The following is a 23,698-nucleotide window of genomic DNA, read 5'->3' on the forward strand; positions in this document are numbered from 1 at the left end:
GGGAAAAGATTGAACACGAACTCGACAGGCTTCTGCGGGAAGGCATTATATCACCTGTGGAATTTAGCGACTGGGCAAGTCCCATCGTCCCAGTCATGAAGCCTGATGGATCCGTACGAATCTGTGGGGACGACAAATCTACCATAAACAGAGTCTCCCTACAGGACCAGTACCCGCTGCCCAGAGCGGAGGACTTATTTGCCACATTGGCTGGAGGTAAACTTTTCTCAAAACTAGACCTCACATCTGCGTATATGACGCAAGAATTGACCGAGGAATCCAAGCTACTCACCACCATCAACACACATCGAGGCCTTTTCATGTACAATCGATGCCCATTCGGTATCAGGTCGGCAGCTGCCATAATCCAGCGCAACATGGAGCGTCTGCTCAAGTCCATCCGGGGACGGTTGTATTTCAAGACGACATACTTATCACGGGCAGGGACACCGACTCCCATCTCCGTAATTTGGAGGAAGTACTAAAGCGGTTGGATCTGGTAGACCTGCGAGTCAAGAAATCCAGGTGCCTGTTTCTCGCACCCGAGGTTGAATTTTTGGGCAGAAGGATTGCCGCTGATGGAATCCGCCCAACAGAGTCCAAAACAGAAGCAATTCGCCTGGCACCCAGGCCCCGGAATGTCTCAGAACTGCGCGCCTTTCTCGGGCTACTCAATTACTTTGGGAACTTTATGCAGAACTTAAGCACGCTGCTGGAGCCTCTCTACGTGCTACTCAGGAAGAGGTGCTATTGGTTTTGGGGGGACGCCCAGGAACGCGCCTTCAATAAGGCACGCAACCTTCTGTGTTCCAACAGTGTTTTGACTTTCTTTGATCCAGGTAAAAAGCCAATTCTCACAGCGTATGGGGTCGGGTGCATTTTGCAACATGTCAATAGTGCGGGCAAATTACAACCCATAGCTTATGCCTCCAGGTCACTTTCGCGAGCGGAGCACGGGTACGGAATGGTAGAGAAGGAGGCGCTCGCGTGCGTGTACGGTGTCAAAAAGATGCACCAATACCTTTTCGGGGCCAAGTTCGCGTTAGAAACCGACCACAAGCCCCTCACGTCCCTCCTATCCGAGAGCAAGGCAATAAACGCCAACGCCTCGGCGCGAATTCAACGGTGGGCACTCATGCTGGCGTCCTACGACTATACCATAAGGCACAGACAACTGTGCCGACGTGCTCAGCAGGCTATCCCTGGCGACCACGGAAGGGTCTGACGAACAGGACTGTGAGATAGTCATGGCAATCAATGCCTTTGAGTCCACAGATTCGCCCATGACGGCTCGCCAAATCAGAGCCTGGACGGGCAGCGACCCCACGTTATCCTTAGTAAAAAGATGTGTCCTAACCGGTGACTGGGCAGAGGCTCGCGATGCCTGCCCCGAGGAATTAAAACCCTTTCACAGGCATGAGCTATCAGTACAAGCAGACTGCCTGATGTGGGGCAGCCGAGTAGTCATGCCTCTGCGAGGCAGAGAGGCATTTGTCCGGGAGCTCTTCCGCGAGCACCCGGGGATCGTTCTCATGAAGGCCATAGCCAGATCCCACGTCTGGTGGCCTGGCATTGAAGCGGACTTGGAGCTCTGCATCCGAAGGTGCATCATTTGTGCCCAACTCAGCAATGCCCCCAGGGAGGCTCCACTGAGGCCCTGGCCTACCAAACCGTGGTCGCGGGTGCACGTTGACTATGCGGGCCCATTCATGGGCAAAATGTTCCTCGTAGTTGTAGTTGCATTTTCAAAGTGGATCGAATGCACCATTTTAAACTCGAGCACAACCTCCACCACTGTGGAGAGCCTCGCAACCATGTTTGCAACACATGGAATCACTGACATATTGGTCAGTGACAATGGTCCGTGCTTCACCAGCACAGAATTCCAAGACTTTATAATTGACCATGGCATAAATCACGTCAACGGCCAGGCGGAGAGAGCAGTGCAAATCATTAAACAAGGCATGCTTAAAATCCAAGGTCCCACGCTGCAGGGTCGCCTGTCACGACTGCTGCTGGCATACAGATCTCGTCCGCACTCATTGACTGGGATCCCCCCCCGCGCAACTGTTGATGAAAAGGACTTTAAAAACAAGGCTCTCATTAATCCTCCCAGACATGCACAAAATCGTTGAGGCAAAGCGCCGTAAGCTGACTGAGTACCATGACAGAAATTTGAGGGGGAGATGGAATGAGATAGGGGACAAAGTGTTTGTACTAAATTATGGCAGGGGTCCCAAATGGCTTGCAGGGACAGTAACGGGCAAGGAAGGAAACAGGCTACTGGTAGTACAAATGGACAATGGCATGTAGACCAAGTCAAAAGCAGACAACACTGCGGAACCAGAGGCAGACTACAATGTGGAACTCGCACCACACCTGGTGGACAGACAGAGGGAACAACCTGAGGAAAGGGCAATCCCAACAGACAGCCCAGGCGAGTCAACAACAATCACACCAAACGAAACAGACAGCCCAGGCGAGATACCAGGAACCACACCCAAAGAAAAACAGACACCAAGGCAAACAACTGAACCACAACTCAGACGCTCCACGCGAGAGCGTAGACCACCTGAGAGACTGAACCTATAAAGCCAATAAGACCTTGGGGGAGGGTGATGTCATGTATCTTACGTTATTATATATAACTGTATCCTAACATGCTATACATGACTGTAATAAGATATGACCTGTAACCACCAGCATACCTTACCACCAGGGGTGCACTTGCAAGAGACATGTATATAAGGACAGGTCTCAGGCAAGTGCAGCATTCCAGAGCTGTGAAATAAAGGTGCAGGTCCAGAGTGACCTTGACTTCGCTACATGCCTCGTGTGAATCTGTACTGAGGGGACAGGACTTTACAGTGCAATCCCTGTGGGAAACTATCTCTAACCCTCAATCCTTCTAAGAGCAGTGGCTCAACTGGGAGCAGTGGATCATGGAATTTCCCCTGAAAAAAGATGAAGCAAATCATTGACTAAGCGATGTCAAGATGATATTTTAAAAGTTTGAAAATAAAAGTGAGGTAATAAGTTCCACAGTTTTAGGTTCTTTGGAAGTAATGAATTAAAGCAAGAGAGTGCACACTGAGTTTCTAATTTCAACACAGTTCAATGCAACGGATAATGAAGACAATACAAATGGGAGAGTCACTTTTTTAAAATAAAGTAAATATATTACAATGATATTTGTTTCACTAAATAAAACAATCCTTGCCTTCAAGGTCTCATAGTTTGATGTCCTAGCCACATAGTCCTTCCATGATTTCATGGATAGTTCTCTTGGTCTGTGGTTCTGTTGTATCTTCGAAAAACAGAAAGTTAAATGACACCAGAAAAATAGTTAGGAACTGAAAAGATGTAAAGTTCTACATATTACACAGGCTCTAAACAACATTCACAAGAGTCAGTTTTAGTATTGCTTTGTAAGCAGCATTCATTGAAAGTATTCTCTCTTAGATGTCAGTAGTCACTAGATTCATTATAGAAGTACAAGTAGACTCAAGTACTGAGTAGTGCAGTAATTTGATCCGGTCGTCTTGGTTAACCCTTGCCACTGGACCAAGACCTCGGTCTGTCAAGCCCGTGTTGTGGCTGGTGTGCAACGGCCACCACACGTTAAAAAAATCCACGCACAGGCATCTTCCACCCTTCAGGATGTAGTTCGGGATCTGGAATATTAGGTCCTTCATTGAAACACCTGTGAACTCATCCTTTTTTGGCGTGGAAGCAAGTCATCCTTGTTTCGAGGGACCGGCTATGTTATGTATTCAATAAAGGTACAAACTGAGTACTGTTTAACTGAACAAGGGACAACCTTGGCTCTGCTTTATTACGGCCCAAAGTGCCTGACTCACAAAATGGCTGGCCTTTTATACCAGAGCAGCACCATGTGCGTGCTGCTCAGTGACCTCCAACAATGACATCATCTGGTGGCTACAAACAGCATGTATATACATGACAGCCTATGATGATGATGAGTTTCGAGTGCTGCTCTAAAGACTACGTTTAATTCCACTCCAGACTGAGGGGATGAGAATCTGGCTGTTGGCTGTAAGGGTCTGATGTGAAATGAATTTCAATGGACTTCATCAGACTCCAACACAAAATTGCTGTAAGATTCAGCATTAATTAGGCACACGCACTCAGAGGAGGCTCAAGAAACTTGTAATGGAAACGGTAAAGCGGTTGAAGATTCATCTCAGCATCATATTTCCCCACTGAATTTGTCAAATGGGTTTGAACCAATCAGAGATGACCTGCAATTAGTTTGGCATAATTTTGAGTTTATGGGCTACAGACCAGTGTGCACATATTATCTGATCATCCTGATTAATCACAGCCAAACCCGGTCTTAATCTTTCTTTATCTGCAGCAAAACCTTTTGTTTACTCCATGATCATTTTAGAGAGCGGTAACCACAAACTCCTCGCTCCCCCTATAATGAGCTAAATTGGTATTTTGCAGAGATTCACCAATCCACTTATGACACTTGAAACAAGTGTTTAAAACTTTCAACCCCTGTTCCTAAAATTTGGTAACATCAAAACATGCATCACTGTTGCTTCTAGACGTTCTGCTGTCCTCAAAATTTCTGACATCCGATAACTCACTCTAAGTGTCAAATGCAGAAAAGTTCTCGCTCTGATAAGACGAAAAATTTATCAAAGAGAAATTTAAAAACTTCAGGGAGATAATCAGAGTTTTTAAATGGATGCAGAAGCTGAGTGACTAATTTTTTTTATCCCTTCTAATTTTATCTTCACCTCTTGCCTCCTGAAAACATCGGCTCATGCTGGACTGCAGTCCTACAAGTGATCTCCAGTACCTCATCCAATTTGCCATGCTACATGTGAGGGAGTGTCACTAGGCTATTTCATTATGCAAGGGGCCATCGCTGCCTGTCCTCAACCAATATTCACACATGGATGTTTTTCAGGAGGGCTCAATGGAAAACAATTAGGAACACGTATCCTGGTGAATGTTTACAATTCCTGTTTCAAGAATTTTGAGGCTTGTTTTGGTGCCTCTTTGCTCCTCTGGCTAATAAGGACCAAAGAGGCACACCGAAGAGATGAGGTCACACCTGGAATACTGCGTGCAGTTTTGGTTTCCATATTTACGAAAGGATATACTTGCTTTGGAGGCAGTTCAGAGAAGGTTCACTAGGTTGATTCCGGGGATGAGGGGGTTGACTTATGAGGAAAGGTTGAGTAGGTTGGGCCTCTACTCATTGGAATTCAGAAAAATGAGAGGTGATCTTATCAAAACGTATATTATGAAGGGGCTTGACAAGGTGGATGCAGAGAGGATGTTTCCACTGATGGGGGAGACTAAAGTAGGGGGCATAATCTTAGAATAAGGGGCTGCCTATTTAAAACTGAGATGAGGAGAAATTTCTTCTCTCAGAGGATTGTAAATCTGTGGAATTCGCTGCCTCAGAGAGCTGTGGAAGCCGGGACATTGAAGAAATTTAAGACAGAGATAGACAGTTTCTTAACCGATGAGGAAATATGAGGTTATGAGGAGTGGGCAGGGAAGTGGACAAGAGTCCATGATCAGATCAGCCATGATCACATTGAATGGCGGAGCAGGCTCGAGGAGCCGTATGGCCTACTCCTGTTCCTATTTCTTATGATCTTATGTTCTTACTACAATTAGTGTTAATGCAGATCATGGACGGAAGCTAGGCCGCCATCTTTTTTATTACGAACGAATTACGAACAATGACGGACAGGTAAAGACCAGCTAGTCCATCGAGCCTGTCCCACACAATTGCGATACCTTGTGAATCATAACTTATACACCCCACCCCACCCGAAACCCTGTGATCATGTTGTTATGTATTTAACCCCTTGTAACCTGTATTACACCGCCACCAGAGGGTCTACTTGTTGGAGTCCCAAGGGATCCCAGCATCCCTTGGGAGCACGGTATATAAGCAGGCCACCCACGAGATACCTGCACTCTGGAGTCTTTTTAAAGGAGCTAAGGTGACACTTGCTCATTATACACAGTACTCAGTTTCATCCTTTATTAAGAGTGTACCAATTGGCGACGAGGTAACGAACAACCGCGCGAAAATGCAAAGAACAGTCAGCATCCTGGAGAAGTTCTTAGAAGGGGACGATTGGGAGACCTTCATGGAGAGACTCAGCCAAAACTTCATGGCTAACGAGCTGGAAGGGGACGAGAATGCTACCAAATGAAGGCCGATCCTCCTAACTGTCTGTGGGGAAACAACCTATGGCCTCATGAAGAATCTCCTAGCTCCGGCAAAATCAACAGAGAAATCCTATGAAGAATTGTGTACGCTGGTCTGGGAGCACCTAAATCCTAAGGAAAGCGTTTTGATGGCGAGTTATCGGTTCTACATGTGTCAACGATTGGAGGGCTAGGAAGTGGCGAGCTATGTCGCTGAACTAAGGCGCCTCGCAGGACATTCTGAGTTTGAGGGATTCCTAGAACAAATGCTTAGAGACTTTTTTGTACTGGGCATTGGCCATGAGACAATCCTTCGCAAACTGTTGACTGCAGAAACTCCGAATCTAAGTAAAGCCATAACGATAGCCCAGGCATTTATGTCCACCAGCAACAACACTAAACAGATTTCGCACAGTAAAGAAGTTTCGGCCAGTACTGTGCATAAAGTAACGTCGGTTTCGAGCAGAAATATGCATGGCAGAACGTACACGTCAGCTGCTGCTGCCCGACCTCAAATGACCCAGAGTCCGCCATCAATCGTTAATGCAAGGCAGTTAACACCTTGTTGGCGTGGTGGAGGTGATCATCGGCCCCATCAATGCCGCTTCAAGCACTATGCGTGCAATGGTTGCAGACCAATGGGACAGCTCCAGCGAATGTGCAGGTGACTGCAAACCCTGCAAACCATCACGTTGCAGAGGAAGATCGATCCACTGTGGAACAGGCTGAATTGGAAACTCGTATCGAGGAGGCAGAAGTGTACGGGGTACACACATTCACTATGAAATGTCCACCAATAATGTTGAAAGTTGAACTGAACAGTATTCCAGTATCTATGGAACTGGACACAGGTGCAAGTCAGTCCATAATGAGTAAAAAGACCTTCGACAGGCGGTGGGGCAAATACACATACAGGCCCAAGCTCAACCCCATTCTCACCAAATTAAGGACTTACACCAAGGAACTAATCCCTGTAATTGGCAGTGCAGAAGTCAAAGTCTCCTATGACAGAGCAGTACACGAACTCCCGCTGTGGATTGTGCCAAGGGATGGCCCCACGTTGTTTGGCAGAAGCTGGCTTGGAAAAATCCGCTGGAACTGGGATGACATCCGAGCGCTTTCATAGAAACATAGAAAATAGGTGCAGGAGTAGGCCATTTGGCCCTTCAAGCACCATTCAATAAGATCATGGCTGATCATTCACCTCAGTACCCCTTTCCTGATTTCTCTCCGTACCCCTTGAACCCTTTAGCTGTAAGGGCCATATCTAACTCCCTCTTGAATATATCCAATGAACTGGCATCAACAACTCTCTGCGGTAGGGAATTCCATAGGTTAACAACTCTCTGAGTGAAGAAGTTTCTCCTTATCTCAGTCCTAAATGGCTTACCCTTTATCCTTAGACTATGCCTCCTGGTTCTGGACTTCCCCAACATCGGGAACATTCTTCCTGCATCTAACCTGTCCAGTCCCGTCAGAATTTTATATGTTTCTATGAGATCCCCTCTCATCCTTCTAAACTCCAGTGAATAAAGGCCCAGTCGATACAGCCTCTCCTCATATGTCAGTCCTGCCATCCTGGGAATCAGTCTGGTGAACCTTCGCTGCACTCCCTCAATAGCAAGAACGTCCTTCCTCAGATTAGGAGACCAAAACTGGACACAATATTCCAGGTGAGGCCTCACTAAGGCCCTGTACAACTGCAGTAAGACCTCCCTGCTCCTATACTCAAATCCCCTAGCTATGAAGGCCAACATACTATTTGCCTTCTTCACCGCCTGCTATACCTGCATGCCAACTTTGAATGACTGATGCACCATGACACCCAGTCGAAGACACCTCATGTGCCCAGGTTCTGAGCAAGTTCCCATTGTTCTTCGAGCCAGGCATTGGAAGCTTCTTGGGGGCGAAAGTGCAGATCCATTTGGTTCCCGGTACACGACCCAGCCACCACAAGGCACAGGCGGTACTGTACATGATGTGTGAGAAAATGGAAATTGAGCTGGACAGGCTGCAGAGAAAAGGTATCATCGTGCCGGTAGAATTCAACGAGTGGGCTAGTCCGATTGTCCCGGTACTTAAGAGAGGACGGCACGGTTAGAATTTGTGGGGACTATAAAGTAACGATTAACTGTTTTTCGCTGCAGGACCAGTACCCGCTACCCAAGGCAGACGATCTATTTGCGACGCTGGCTGGAAGGAAGATGTTCACCAAGCTGGACCCGACCTCGGTCTACATGACGCAGGAGCTGGAGGAGTCTTCGAAAGTCCTCACCTGCATCAACACGCACAAAGGTCTGTTCATCTATAACCGGTGCACGTTCGGAATTCGGTCAGCCGCGGCAATCTTCCAATGGAACATGGAGAGCCTGCTAAAGTCGGTTCCTCGCACTGTGGTTTTCGAGGACGACATACTGGTTACAGGTCAGGACACCATCGAGCACTTGAAGAATCTGGAAGAGGTTCTTAGTTGGTTGGATCGCGTGGGGCTCAGGTTGAAACGCTCGAAGTGTGTTTTCCTGGCCCATGGTGGTCGAGTTCTTGGGAAGAAGAATCGCGGCAGACGGCATCAGACCCACCGACACCAAGACGGAGGCCATCAAGAATGCGCAGAGACCACAGAACGTGACGGAGCTGCGGTCGTTCCTGGGACTCCTTAACTATTTTGGTAATTTCCTACCTGGGTTAAGCACCCTGCTAGAACCCCTACATGTGCTACTGTGCAAGGGAGACAACTGGGTATGGGGGAATTCACAAGAGGCTGCCTTTAAGAAAGCCAGAAATCTGTTGTGTTCAAACAAACTGCTTGTCCTGTATAACCATTGTAAAAAATTAGTGCTAGTTTGCGATGCGTCGTCATATGGGGTCGGGTGTGTGTTACAACAGGCTAATGAATCGGGGATCTTGCAACCGGTCGCGTATGTGTCCAGGAGTTTGTCCAAGGCCGAAAGGGCCTACAGCATGATTGAAAAAGAGGCTCTGGCGTGTGTTTACGGGGTAAAAAAAAAATGCACCAGTACTTATTTGGCCTCAAGTTTGAGCTTGAAACTGACCACAAGCCACTCATATCGCTGTTCTCTGAGAGCAAAGGGATTAACACCAATGCCTCTGCCCGCATCCAAAGATGGGCACTCATGCTGTCGTCATACAACTATGTAATCTGCCACAGACCGGGCACAGAGAACTGCGTAGATGCTCTCAGTCGGCTGCCATTGCCCATCACTGGGTGGAAATGGCACAGCCAGCGGACTTGCTCATGGTCATGGAGGCATTCGAGAACGAGAGGTCCCCCGTTACGGCCCGCCAAATCAGGACCTGGACCAGCCAGGATCCTTTACTGTCCTTGGTTTAAAAAGAGGCAGCTCGTGCAGAGCACGGAGTGCAGCAGCAAAGAGTGGCATTCGTGAGTTTGGTAAGTGGGTGATTTTTAAGGGTTATTCTCTTTAAACCATTTGGAGGCTAGAGTAAATTGTTAGTGGCAATTGCCAGTAGCTTCTAAGTAAGTAGCAGTTTAATTTAAAGGGGAAAAGTTAAATAGTTGGGAATCTTTCAGGTTTAGGCAGAGAAAAACAAGGTAACTCTCCAGTAGGAGGCAATTAGCAGCTAGTTAAAACCAGTTCTGTAAACAATTGACCAGTAGTGAGTCATCTGACTTAGATACAGTTTAAACAAAAACAGCTCATGCAGCAGCAAAGAGTGGCATTCGTGAGTTTGGTAAGTGGGTGAGTTCGGGCAAGTGGGGGTGGCAGGTGCTGTTTTGTCTTGTTTTTCTTACCAGTGCTGACACTAGAGCAGCTGATAAGGAGTGCGAGAGTAGGAGACGGAGGCCCAGAGACCAGCCCAACCAGCTGCAGACAAAGATAGAGGGGTGCAAAATCGAGAGGTGACGTCACAGCCAAGCTGGTAAGTGTTTGGCTGTTCGACTGGTAAGTATAACTCTCTTTTAGACTGACTTTTAGATTGGTTTAATTGGCAGCGAACTACTAAGTAGCTGTTTGGTGTTTAAGTAAATTTTAGTAAGTAAATTAATTTAAGGGTTAAGTCATGGCAGGAGAGCTCGGACCCGTGTCATGCTCCTGTGCTCTGTGGGAAGTCATGTCCCTGACTACGATGTGTGCGGGAAGTGTGTCCAGCTGCAGCTCCTGACAGACCGCATGACGGCACTGGAGCTGCGGATGGACTCACTCTAGAGTATGCGCGATGCTGAGAATGTTATGGATAGCACATTTAGTGAGTTGGTCACACCGCAGGTAAGGGTGAGGACAGATAGTGAATGGGTGACCAAGAGACAAGGCAAGAGCAGGAAGGTAGTGCAGGAGTCCCCTGAGGTCATCTCCCTCCAAAACAGATATACCGTTTTGGATACTGTTGGGGGGGATGACTTACCAGGGGAAAGCACCAGCAGCCAGGTTCATGGCACCATGGGTGGCTCTTCTGCACAGAAGGGCGGGAAAAAGAGTGGGAGAGCTAAAGTGATAGGGGACTCTATTGTAAGGGGAATAGATAGGAGTTTCTGCGGCCGCAACTGAGACTCCAGGATGGTATGTTGCCTCCATGGTGTAAGGGTCAAGGATGTCTTGGAGCGGCTGCAGAGCATTCTGGAGAGGGAGGGTGAACAGCCAGTTGTCGTGGTACATGTAGGTACCAACGATACAGGTAAGAAGCGGGAAGAGGTCCTACAAGCTGAATTGAGGGAGCTAGGAGTTAAATTAAAAAGTAGGACCTCAAAGGTAGTAATCTCTGGATTGCTACCAGTGCCACGTGCTAATCAGAGTAGAGGGAGCAGGGTAGTTAGAATAAATACGTGGCTTGAGCAGTGGTGCAAGAGGGAGGGATTCAAATTCATGGGACATTGGAACCAGTTCTGGGGGAAGTGGGACCTGTACAAAAGGGACGGTCTGCACTTGGGCAGGACTGGAACTGATGTCCAAGGGGTAACATTTGCTAATGCAGTTCGGGAGTGTTTAAACTAATATGGCAGGGGGATGGGAACCTATGCAGCGAGACAGGGTGAAGTAATATGGAGTCAGAAACAGATGGTAGAAAGGTAAAAAGCAATAGTGGAAGGCCGAGTAAACAAAGGCAAGAAACAAAAAGGGCCACACAACATAATTCTAAAAGGACAAAGGGCGTTAAAAAACAAGCCTGAAGGCTTTGTGTCTTAATGCAAGGAGTATCCATAATAAGGTGGATGAATTAACTGTGCAAATAGATGTTAATAGATATGACATGATTGGGATTACAGAGACGTGGCTGCTGGATGATCAGGGCTGGGAACTCAACATCCAAGGGTATTCAACATTCAGGAAGGATAGAATAAAAGGAAAAGGAGGTGGGGTAGCATTGCTGGTTAAAGAGGACATTATGCAATAGTTAGGAAGGACATTAGCTTGGATGATGTGGAATCTATATGGGTAGAGCTGCAGAACACCAAAGGGCAAAAAATGTTAGAGGGAGTTGTGTACAGATCTCCAAACAGTAGTAGTGATGTTGGGGAGGGCATCAAACAGGAAATTAGGGGTGCATGCAATAAAGGTGCAGCAGTTATCATGGGTGACTTTAATATGCATATAGATTGGGCTAACCAAACTGGAAGCAATACGGTGGAGGAGGATTTCCTGGAGTGCATAAGGGATGGTTTTCTAGACCAATATGTCGAGGAACCAAATAGGGGGGAGGCCATCTTTGACTGGGTGTTGTGTAATGAGAGAGGATTAATTAGCAATCTCGTTGTGCGAGGCCCCTTGGGGAAGAGTGACCATAATATGGTGGAATTCTACATTAGGATGGAGAATGAAACAGTTAATTCAGAGACCATGGTTCAGAACTTAAAGAAGGGTAACTTTGAAGGTATGAGGCGTGAATTGGCTAGGATAGATTGGCGAATGATACTTAAGGGGTTGACAGTGGATGGGCAATGGCAGACATTCAGAGACCGCATGGATGAACTACAACAATTGTACATCCCTGTCTGGCGTAAAAATAAAAAAGGGAAGGTGGCTCAACCGTGGCTATCAAGGGAAATCAGGGATAGTATTAAAGCCAAGGAAGTGGCATACAAATTGGCCAGAAATAGCAGCGAACCCGGGGACTGGGAGAAATTTAGAACTCAGCAGAGGAGGACAAAGGGTTTGATTAGGGCGGGAAAATAGAGTACGAGAGGAAGCTTGCAGGGAACATTAAGACAGACTGCAAAAGCTTCTATAGATATGTAAAGAGAAAAAGGTTAGTAAAGACAAATGTAGGTCCCCTGCAGTCAGAATCAGGGGAAGTCATAACGGGGAACAAAGAAATGGCAGACCAATTGAACAAGTACTTTGGTTCGGTATTCACTAAGGAGGACACAAACAACCTTCCGGATATAAACGGGGTCAGAGGGTCTAGTAAGAAGGAGGAACTGAGGGAAATCCTTATTAGTCGGAAATTGTGTTGGGGAAATTGATGGGATTGAAGGCCGATGAATCCCCAGCGCCTGATGGACTGCATCCCAGAATACTTAAGCAGGTAGCCTTGGAAATAGCGGATGCATTGACAGTCATTTTCCAACATTCCATAGACTCTGGATCAGTTCCTATGGAGTGGAGGGTAGCCAATGTAACCCCACTTTTTAAAAAAGGAGGGAGAGAGAAAACAGGGAATTATAGACCGGTCAGCCTGACATCAGTAGTGGGTAAAATGATGGAATCAATTATTAAGAATGTCATAGCAGCGCATTTGGAAAGAGGTGACATGATAGGTCCAAGTCAGCATGGATTTGCGAATGGGAAATCATGCTTGACAAATCTTCGGGAATTTTTTGAGAATGTTTCCAGTAGAGTGGGCTCAAGGGAGAACCAGTTGATGTGGTGTATTTGGACTTTCAGAAGGCTTTCGACAAGGTCCCTCACAAGAGATTAATGTGCAAAGTTAAAGCACATGGGATTGGGGTAGTGTGCTGACATGGATTGAGAACTGGTTGGCAGACAGGAAGCAAAGAGTAGGAGTAAATGGGTACTTTTCAGAATGGCAGGTCGTGACTAGTGGGGTACCGCAAGGTTCTATGCTGGGGCCCCAGCTGTTTACATTGTACATTAATGATTTAGACGAGGGGATTAAATGTAGTATCTCCAAATTTGCGGATGACACTAAGTTGGGTGGCAGTGTGAGCTGCGTGGAGGATACTATAAGGCTGCAGAGTGACTTGGATAGGTTAGCTGAGTGGGCAAATGCATGGCAGATGAAGTATAATGTGGATAAATGTGAGGTTATCCACTTTGGTGGTAAAAACAGAGAGACAGACTATTATCTGAATGGTGACAGATTAGGAAAAGGGGAGGTGCAACGAGACCTGGGTGTCATGGTACATCAGTCATTGAAGGTTGGCATGCAGGTACAGCAGGCAGTTAAGAAAGCAAATGGCATGTTGGCCTTCATGGCGAGGGGATTTGAGTACAGGGGCAGGGAGGTGTTACTACAGTTGTACAGGGCCTTGGTGAGGCCACACCTGGAGTATTGTGTACAGTTTTGGTCTCCTAACTTGAGGAAGGACATTCTTGCTATTGAGGGAGTGCAGTGAAGGTTCACCAGACTGATTCCCGGGATGGCGGGACTGACATATCAAGAAAGACTGGATCAACTGGGCTTGTATTCACTGGAGTTCAGAAGAATGAGAGGGGATCTCATAGAAACGTTTAAAATTCTGACGGGTTTAGACAGGTTAGATGCAGGAAGAAAATTCCCAATGTTGGGGAAGTCCAGAACCAGGGATCATAGTCTAAGGATAAGGGGTAAGCCATTTAGGACCGAGATGAGGAGAAACTTCTTCACCCAGAGAGTGGTGAACCTGTGGAATTCTCTACCACAGAAAGTTGTTGAGGCCAATTCACTAAATATATTCAAAAAGGAGTTAGATGTAGTCCTTACTACTAGGGGGATCAAGTGGTATGGCGAGAAAGCAGGAATGGGGTACTGAAGCTGCATGTTCAGCCATGGACTCACTGAATGGCAGTGCAGGCTCGAAGGGCCGAATGGCCTACTCCTGCACCTATTTTCCATGTTTCTATGTGTCTAATGTGTGTAAGCACGTCCACGGCCTCTATTGAAAGCCTACGAACCATGTTTGCCACGCACGGCTTGCCTGATGTCCTCGTCAGTGACAATGGGCCGTGCTTCACCAGTGCTGAATTCAAGGAATTCATGACCCGCAATGGGATCAAACGCGTCACATCTGCCCCGTTCAAGCCCGCATCCAACGGCCAGGCAGAACGGGCAATTCAGACCATCAAGCAAAGCTTGAAAAGTGTGTTGGAAGCTCACTGCAGACCCGGCTGTCCAGAGTGCTGCTCAGCTACCGCACTAGACCCCACTCACTCACCGGGGTTCCCCCAGCCGGGCTGCTCATGAAAAGGGCGCTTAAAACAAGGTTCTCTCTTGTCCACCCTGATCTCCATGATCACGTGGAGGACAAGTGGCATCAACAAAGTGTGTACCATGACCGCGCAAATTTGTCACGCGATATTGAGATCAATCATCCTGTGTTTGTCCTCAATTATGGAAATGGTCCCAAATGGCTCGCTGGCACGGGTCACAGCCAAAGAGGGGAGTAGGGTGTTTCAGGTCAAATTGCCCAATGGACAAACTTACAGAAAATATTTGGACCAAATCAAATTGCGGTTCACCAACAGCTACGAACAACCCGAAGAAGACACCACCAACTTTGACCCTTCAACTCACACACTAGTGGCAACCGACATCATGGTTGACCATGAAGCCGAACTCACCATCCCCAGCAGCCCGGTAAGGCCAGCTGCCCAACAGTCCAGCAGCCCAGTGAAGAACTAAGCAACCCACCCACACCCGCATTTGTACTGAGACGATCGACAAGGGAGCGAAAAGCCCCAGATCGTCTCACCTCGGGGGTACTGCACGGTGGATCAAAGATATTTCACGGTGAATTTGGCTGGAGGTGCGGGAGATCGGTGGTGCGCACTTTGATTACACACTTAGGACGGGTCGGCAGCAGCAGGGCGGAAGTGGGGATCGCCGGAAACCCCCCCCCCAACCCCCGGCCGAGGTGAATTTTGCTGGTGGCGGCCATTTGATCCCAAATCGGTGGCCATTCGACTCCGCCGCGTGGCCGCTGCTTTCCGACATAAGAGGCCTTTTCGGGGGCCTGAATTTCGGCCCCGTAATCTCTATGGAATGCGAAATCTATTTCATAGAAGTATGATAGAAGGTAAGATTGATAGGGTAGATTTTCTACGATGGTTGTAGATAGTGGGCAAACATTGTGGTGCAGACAAGATGTCCAGTAATGCAGCCCCTATTTTAAAGTGCAGTAGCCGTTTAAAGGCCGTGCCAATTTTTTTTTTCCACACAATCCTTGCAAACAAGATTTTGTGATTTATTCCAGTTTGTGGGCTGATACTGCAGTGGCAGTAAGCATAAGTCAAAGTTTTCTGATGCTACAAAGAACTGCTATTGCAAGATGTGGTGGAAAAAGAGTATGGCCCTGTATGGCACGAAAGGGCACCCTCCCTACAGGAGAGCTATCAATAGCACTTCGTCGGAAGTGGTGTATTGTTTAATCTGCACTGCCCATTGATACTAGCACCGAATTCACAATATGTTTTTGGATGCGATTAAAGGTAAAATGATCCACTAGTAACTTATACCAAGTTAATACGTTAAGTATGCATGTCACAAGGGGCTAGAATTTCCCTAAAACCCACTATCTGAAGGCCAACTAGAGATGGACAATAAATGCCAGTCTTGTCAGCAATGCCCACATCCCGAGAATGAAATTTTTAAAAGTCCCACGTAACTGTGCCATGTTCTGTAAACATGGTTCAGTGTTCAATTGCAGATGCAGGCACACTGTATCTTCAAGGCCTCCCTTCAATTCATCCTGTTCTTTGGTTTCCAAAAAAGGCAGGGAAAGAGGAACCAACATTACGAAAACAGATTATCTGGTCATCGTCACATTGCTCTTGGTGGGAGCTTGCTGTGCACAAATTGGCTGCCACGTTTTGTACATTACAACAGTGACTACACTTCAAAAAGTATTTGATTGGCTGTAAAGCACTTTGGAATGTCCAGACAGGTGCTGGAGAAATGCAAGTCTTTCTTTTATTATTAATTATATAATTTTCACAATTCTGGTTGCAGCAATCAAAATTCAAACAGTTCACCTTCAAGAAACTACTTCATAAAAGAGATCCAACAGGATGAGCACCCATTTAATATGGACAAGCAAGCACATAGGATTCATGGATAAAGATCACAACTTAGTACAAGAGTGCACTTACATCAAAAGCCAAGTGATAAGGGAGCTCATAAACATTTCGTGTGGGAACAATTTAAAGCTGGCCAGAAAATTATTTGCTGCACAAGACCAGTATAGTGCTGGTGAAATGGGATAGGATGCCATTCCCCAACTATCTCACATCTAATTGCACCAGTGACAACTATCCTCCCCAACTGGAAAATAACAGTTCTCAAATCAAATTGTGGAGGAAATTTAAACAAATCTTTATAAAGAATGATTCAAGTTGACTACCAAATATTTTATAACCCACAATAGACAATTATATTTACTTAAAATATGCATATCTTAAACGGTAATAATCACTGTGCTCTAAAACCTATTAAAACGCTGCTTACCTCTGCATACATATTCTGTTCATCCAATATGTCATGTTTTTGTTGGTTTTCAAGTATATCAGTTTGACGGTGAGCTATCTGCCTGCCAAGATTCTCGTAATACTTCTTAATAGTGTGCATGCCTTCAAGGTCTGGAATAACAGGATGGATTTCTTCCTGCTTAAGTTCCTTTTCAATTTCATTCCATATGCTTCCCACCTGGTATTGGAATATGTTCTTAAGTTGGATTTTACATAAACTTGTATATTGCTTTAACAAAAATAAAATATTATTCAATATGTGTCCTGCAAAACCATTCTTTAACCATGAAGGCAGGTCCCCTTCTTAGTACTTTCTGGTCAATCAAGCAATCAATTACTTAAACAAATGCAAAATACTACGGATACTAGAAATCTGAAATAAAAACAGAAAATGCTGAAATCACTCAACAAATCAGGCAGCATCTGAGGAGAGAAAAATAGAGTTAACGCTTCAGGTCAATGAGCTTTCTTCGGAACTGGAAGAAATGAGAGATTTTACAGTTTATAAGCAAGTACAGAGTTAAGGAAAGGGGGCTAGGAAAGAACAAAGGGAAAAGTCGGTGATAGGGTGGGGGGCAGGAGTGATTAAAAGACAAAAGAGGGTGATGGTGCAAGGCAAAAAGGGGTGGTAATGGACAAGTAAAGAAACAAAGGATAGGTCCAGAGGAGGTATAAATAATAACAGCAAAACCATTACCAGCACCCGCTGTCCGAGAAAATGGGAGCAGTGATTATGATCTGAAAGTGTTGAACTCAATGTTGAGGCCGAAAGGTTGTAAAGTGCCTTATCGAAAGATGTTGTTCCTCAAGCTTGTATTGCTCTATTGGAACAGTGTAGTGGGCCAAAGACAGAGGTCAGAGCGGGAGTGGGATGGAGAATTAAAGTGCCAAGCGACCAGAAGCTCAGGATCATGCTTGTGGACTGAAGGGAGGTGTTCAGCAAAGCAATCACCCAATCTGTGTGTGGTCTCTCCATGTAGAGGAAACTGCATCATGAGCAACGATTACAGTATACCAAGTTTGAAGAAGTAAAAATAAAACGCTGTTTCACCTGGAAGGAGTGTTTGGAGCCCTGGATAGTGGGATGGGAGGAGCTGAAAGGGCTCTTGTTGCAGCTCCTGTGTTTGCATGGAAAGGTGTCGGGGGAAGGGGAATGGATGTTGGGGGTGATTGAAGAGTGGACTATGATGTCAGGGAGGGAACGGTTCCTTCGGAATGCTGAAAGGGGAGGAGAAAGATGTATTTGGTAGTGGCATCGCGTTGGGGGTGGCGGAAATGGTGGAGGATGATCCGTTGAATGTGGAGATTGGTGGACGGGGGGGGCGGGGAAGATGAGGACGGGGGGCCATCTCAAACCATGAGTGTGATTTTTGGCTGCCTAATAGAAATATATTTCAATCAGAATGTTGTTATCTATATTCAAAGTCTCACAGATACAGGATTCATAAAGCAAATACAAATACCTGCAAGATTCCAAAATTCGTGGAAACCCCCCAATGTTTGGACTCATTGAAAAGGAAATTCGATTTGGGACTATTAAGCAGAAAGTTTGGGATCCTAAAATGCTTATGGAAGAAATCTACGAGTTTTAACCAAGTTTAGAATTTTAAAAGGTGAATGTTGGGTCTGTGTGAAAAGAGCTGCAAGAAAAGGGGTGGGTTCAACCCCTTCTAAAAGGCCAGTTTGGATATTGGAGCTAATCAAGCTGTCTGGGGACATGTGAGTTAATCAAATTGTCTGGGGAACTGTTTACCCTCGAAACCTGCCCCTAGAAGACATTTACATTTCAACAATCGACCCAAGGAAGTAGTTTCAATCCAAGCACAAAAACCCATCCAACACGTACATAATGCTAATCACCTTTCCGGCCTGCATAGAAAGCTGAGACCCAGGCAGACAACTCAACACCAGAAACTAACTTTAACAATTGCGACTTGAAACCCACAGATAATTCCAGCAATTGACAAGAGCTCGTCAGCTCAGAAAAGTCTATCAACGCCAGATTAAAAACACTTAATCAAGTTTCAGTTAGCTGGGCTGCAAAACTTAAACAAAGAACCAAGTTTGATTAGGGGCGCAGATAAGGAAACCTCTACGGGTATAATTGAGGCCTATTTTTACATTCAGGGCTGCACTTTGCTTCTACACCAGCTTCGTATGCTTCAGACCTGGCAGACTTCAAGACCAGCACACCAGCTTCATTAACCTGGTTCTTCAGAACATCAACCAAGACAGTATCGCAAGCGACCAGGACACCAAGCATTCCGCGGCAGCAAGGGGCTCACGAAACAACCACCAAGATATTACCAGCGACCAAATTGGTAATATTGAGCCAACGCGACCAACGATTTCAAAACCAAAGTCAACTCGACAAAAACCCGAAGATTCGCAAGCTGTTTCCACTCTATAATCTATCCCTGAGCTACCAACGGGTAAAACATTACCGAAAAGAACTTTAAAACTTACTGCTGAAGGAAGAAAGTGGGTACTTACCCCAGAGATCCAATACGCACCCTACCGCATCAGGGGATACCACCCAACTGAGGAACATGCAGCAAGAAGTTGTTAGATCTCTTAATTCTCAATGAGATTCAAATTCCGGTGGTAGTTTAACGTAACTTTATTTCAGCAGCTTCTACAGCTTCTGGCTGCATGCCAGGTCTTTGTTACACACACTGGTGCACATGGCTTAAATGGCTGAATTTATACCTGGATCAATTTACAATAATGAACTCGCATCCTTTGATCTTATTGGCTCAACTGATTCAACAGTATGTGTTGTTAACCCATGGTTGGCTCTCAGCCCAAAGTCCTGAGATATCAAGTGAGATTGATGGCCTAATGCATGTGCCAGTTCACACGTACACATCTAGCTGCTATCTGTGTTTTCTCACAGATCCTTGCAGGTTGCTTGAATTCTCTATCAATGTCCTCTCCTATGTTTGGGGTACGGCTAGCCGAATCGACAAAATCCAACGAACCCCGAAACCACGACCCATTACCGACTGTCAAGGAAGGATTGGTGAGCATAGTCCCTGAAGCCCCAGAGCCTAACTTATTTAGATAGGGGAATTGGGAGGTGGGAGGTATTGTACTGCTGTGTATTCTCTTGTGTTTTAGTAAAGGATTTCCCATAAGAGTGATAAGTTTTCTCTCATTTAAAGTGACCCACTCGCAACCGCTCTGGGTCAGGAAGGCAAACTGACAGACCCCCCCCCCCTACATACCAGATTCCTAAAATCCAGTCGTGAGTAGGATTTTGACTGAGACCACACTGGTTATAGTAACTGTTATGTATGTAAACCTGTAATTACCATGTCTAACCACCAGAGAACTTATTCCCTGGAGTCCCAAGGGATCACACAATCCTTTGGGAGCACCTGTATATAAGGAGGCCTCACAGGCTGGAGAGGCACTCTGAGATCTGCAATAAATGACTACGGTCATACTTACACATTGGATATATTCAAGAGAGAGTTAGATATGGCCCTTATGGCTAAGGGAATCAAGGGGTATGGAGAGAAAGCAGGAAAGGGGTACTGAGGGAATGATCAGCCATGATCTTACTAAATGGTGGTGCAGGCTCGAAGGGCCGAATGGCCTACTCCTGCACCTATTTTCTATGTTTCTATGTTTACTTTGAGCTTGCAGTACCTAGTCTGACTCTTTATTCAAGACATAACAACTGGCGATGAGATACACATGACGAACCCCAGCGCAACAATGCAGAGAACTGTGGGCATCCTGGAGAAATTTTCGGAGGGAGATGATTGGGAGACCTTCATGGAGCGACTTGACCAATACTTCGTGGCCAACGAGCTGGAAGGAGAAGCGAACGCTGCTAAACGAAGGGCGATCCTCCTCACCTTTTGCGGGGCATCAACGTATGGCCTCATGAAAAACCTGCTCGCTCCAGCGAAACCCACAGACAAGTCATACGATGAGTTGTGGACACTGGTGTGGGAGCATCTAAACCCGAAGGAAAGTGTTCTGCTGGCGAGGTATCGGTTCTACACGTACAAGAGGTCTGAAGGGCAGGAAGTGGCGAGCTACGCTGCCGAGTTAAGGCGCCTTGCAGGACATTGCGAATTTGAAGGACACTTGGAACATATGTTCAGGGACTTCTTTGTACTTGGCATTGGCCATGAAGTAATACTTCACAAACTTTTGACTGTAGAGACCCCAACCTTGAGTAAAGGCATAGCGATAACCCAGGCATTTATCTCCACCAGTGACAATACCAAACAAATTTCCCAGCACACTAGTGCTGCTGCAAGTACTGTGAACAAAGTAATGTTGTTTTCGAATCGAAATGCACATGGCAGGACTTACACGCCTGTAGCTGCATGTCCGCAGATGACTCAGTCTGCCATCAAGGGTGGTGAATACAAGGCCATTAACACCTTGTTGGCGCTACGGGGGTGATCATCGATTCCATTCATGCCGCTTCAAAGGATACGTTTGCAAGGGCTGTGGAACAATGGGACACCTCCAACGCATGTGCAGGCGAGCTGCAAACCTTGCTAATCCTGCAAACCACCATGTAGCAGAGGAGGACAGATCCATGTTGCATGATGACGAACCAGAGCCTCAGACCGAGGAGGCAGAGGTATATGGGGTGCACACATTTACATCAAAGTGTCCCCCGATAATACTAAAGGTCGAATTAAATGGGCTCCCAGTCCATAATGAGCAAAAAGACTTCCGATAAGTTGTGGTGCAACAAGGCTTCAAGGACAGTCCTGACACCCATTTGTACCAAACTCAGAACGTACACAAAGGAACTGATTCCCGTAATTGGCAGTGCTACCGTAAAGGTCTCCTATGATGGAGCGGAGCACGATTTACCACACTGATCGTACCGGGCGATGGCCCCATGCTGTTCGGCAGGAGGTGCCTGGGAAAGATACGCTGGAACTGGGACGACGTCCGAGTGCTTTCGTCCATTGACGACACCTCATGTGCCCAGGACCTAAGCAAGTTCCCCTCGCTGTTTGAACCAGGCATCGGGAAGATCCAAGGAGCAAAAGTGCAGATCCATTTGATTCCGGGGGCGTGACCCATCCATCACAAGGCGAGAGCGGCACCTTACATGATGAGAAAGAGGGTGGAGATTGAGCTGGACAGGCTGCAACGAGAGGGCATCATTTCACCGATCGAATTCAATGAGTGGGCAAGTCCGATTGTTCCAGTCCTCAAGGGTGACGGCACTGTCAGAATCTGTGGTGATTACAAAGTAACTATCAATCGTTTCTCGCTGCATGATCAATATCTACCAAAGGCAGATGACCTATTTGCCACGCTGGCGGGAGGGAAAACGTTCACGAAGCTGGACTTGACCTTGGCCTACATGACGCAGGAGCTGGAGGAATCTTCGAAAGGCCTCACCTGCATCAACACGTACAAAAGTCTTTTCGTTTACAACAGATGCCCGTTTGGGATTCGATCGGCCTCGGCGATGTGCCAGAGGAACATGGAAAGCTTGCTGAAGTCGGTCCCGTGCACCATGGTCTACCAGGACGACATCTTGGTTACAGGTCGGGACACCGTCGAGCACCTGCAGAACCTGGAGGAGGTTCTTAGTCGGCTTAATCGTGTGGCGCTCAGGCTAAAACACTCGAAGTACGTTTTCCTGGCATCTGAAGTGGAGTTCTTGGGGAGAAGAATCGTGGCGGACGGCATCAGGCCCAATGAGCCGAAGACGGAGGCAATCAAGAACGCACCGAGACCACAGAATGTGACGGAGCTGCGGTCGTTTCTAGGACTCCTGAACTATTTTGGTAACTTCTTACCAGGTCTTAGCACATTGTTAGAACCCCTGCACTCTCTACTGTGTAAGGGAGATGAATGGGTTTGGGATAAAAGCCAAGAAAATGCCTTTGAGAAAGTTAGGAAGCTGTTATGTTCAAACAAATTGCTTGTGTTTTACGATCCATGTAAACGTTTGGTACTAGCATGTGATGCGTCGTCGTACGGGGTCGGGTGTGTATTGCAACAAGCTAATGAATTTGGGAAATTGCAACTGGTTGCTTATGCATCCAGAAGTCTGTCTAAGGCCGAGAGGGCCTAGAGTATGATCGAAAAAGAAGCATTAGCGTGTGTTTACGGGATGAAGAAAATGCATCAATATCTGTTCGGGCTCAAATGTGAATTGGAAACCGACCATAAGCCACTTATATTCCTCTTTTCTGAAAATAAGGCAATAAATACGAATGCATCGGCCCCCATCCAGAGATGGGCGCTCACGTTGTCTGCATACATCTATGCCATCCACCACAGGCCAGGCACAGAAAACTGCGGCGATGCTCTCAGTGGGCTACCATTGCCCACACCGGGGTGTAGATGGCACAGCCTGCAGATTTAGTTATGGTAATGGAAGCATTTGTGAGTGAGCAATCACTTGTTACCGCCCGACAGATTAGAACCTAGACGAGCCAGGACCCCTTACTGTCCCTAGTAGAGGGAGTTGGTCTAGTGTTCCGTTAGAAATGCAGGAAGAAATAAAGACGTACCAGCGGCCCCAAGATGAAATGTCTATACAGGCAGACTGCCTCCTATGGGGCAATCGGGTAGTTGTGCCCAAAAAGGGCAGGGACAGGTTCATTAGTGATCTCCACAGTACCCACCCAGGCATTGTAATGATGAAAGCGATAGCCAGATCCCACGTGTGGTGGCCCGGTATCGATGCAGACTTAGAGTCCTGTGTGCACAAATGTAATACATGTTCCCAGTTAAGCAATGCACCCAGAGAGGCGCCACTACGTTTATGGTCTTGGCCCTCCAAACTGTGGTCTAGGGTCCATGTAGACTATGCCGGCCCATTCTTGGGA

General features: G+C 46.6%; 1 protein-coding gene across 3 annotated transcripts in view; it reads right to left on the reverse strand.

Annotated features, from left to right (window-relative positions):
- LOC139264616 (cilia- and flagella-associated protein 69-like) overlaps positions 1-23,698 on the reverse strand; it is a 206,062-nt gene that overhangs the window by 16,859 nt on the left and 165,505 nt on the right. For all 3 annotated transcript variants that reach the window (XM_070881352.1, XM_070881354.1, XM_070881353.1), the window contains 2 exons: positions 16,849-17,046; positions 3,221-3,307 (listed from right to left, as the gene is read on the reverse strand). In XM_070881352.1, coding sequence (XP_070737453.1) covers positions 3,221-3,307; positions 16,849-17,046 — 285 coding nt within the window. The remainder of the gene's footprint in view (positions 1-3,220; positions 3,308-16,848; positions 17,047-23,698) is intronic.

Source organism: Pristiophorus japonicus, chromosome 5 (assembly GCF_044704955.1).
Source record: "Pristiophorus japonicus isolate sPriJap1 chromosome 5, sPriJap1.hap1, whole genome shotgun sequence".
Classification (NCBI taxonomy): Eukaryota; Metazoa; Chordata; class Chondrichthyes; family Pristiophoridae; genus Pristiophorus; species Pristiophorus japonicus.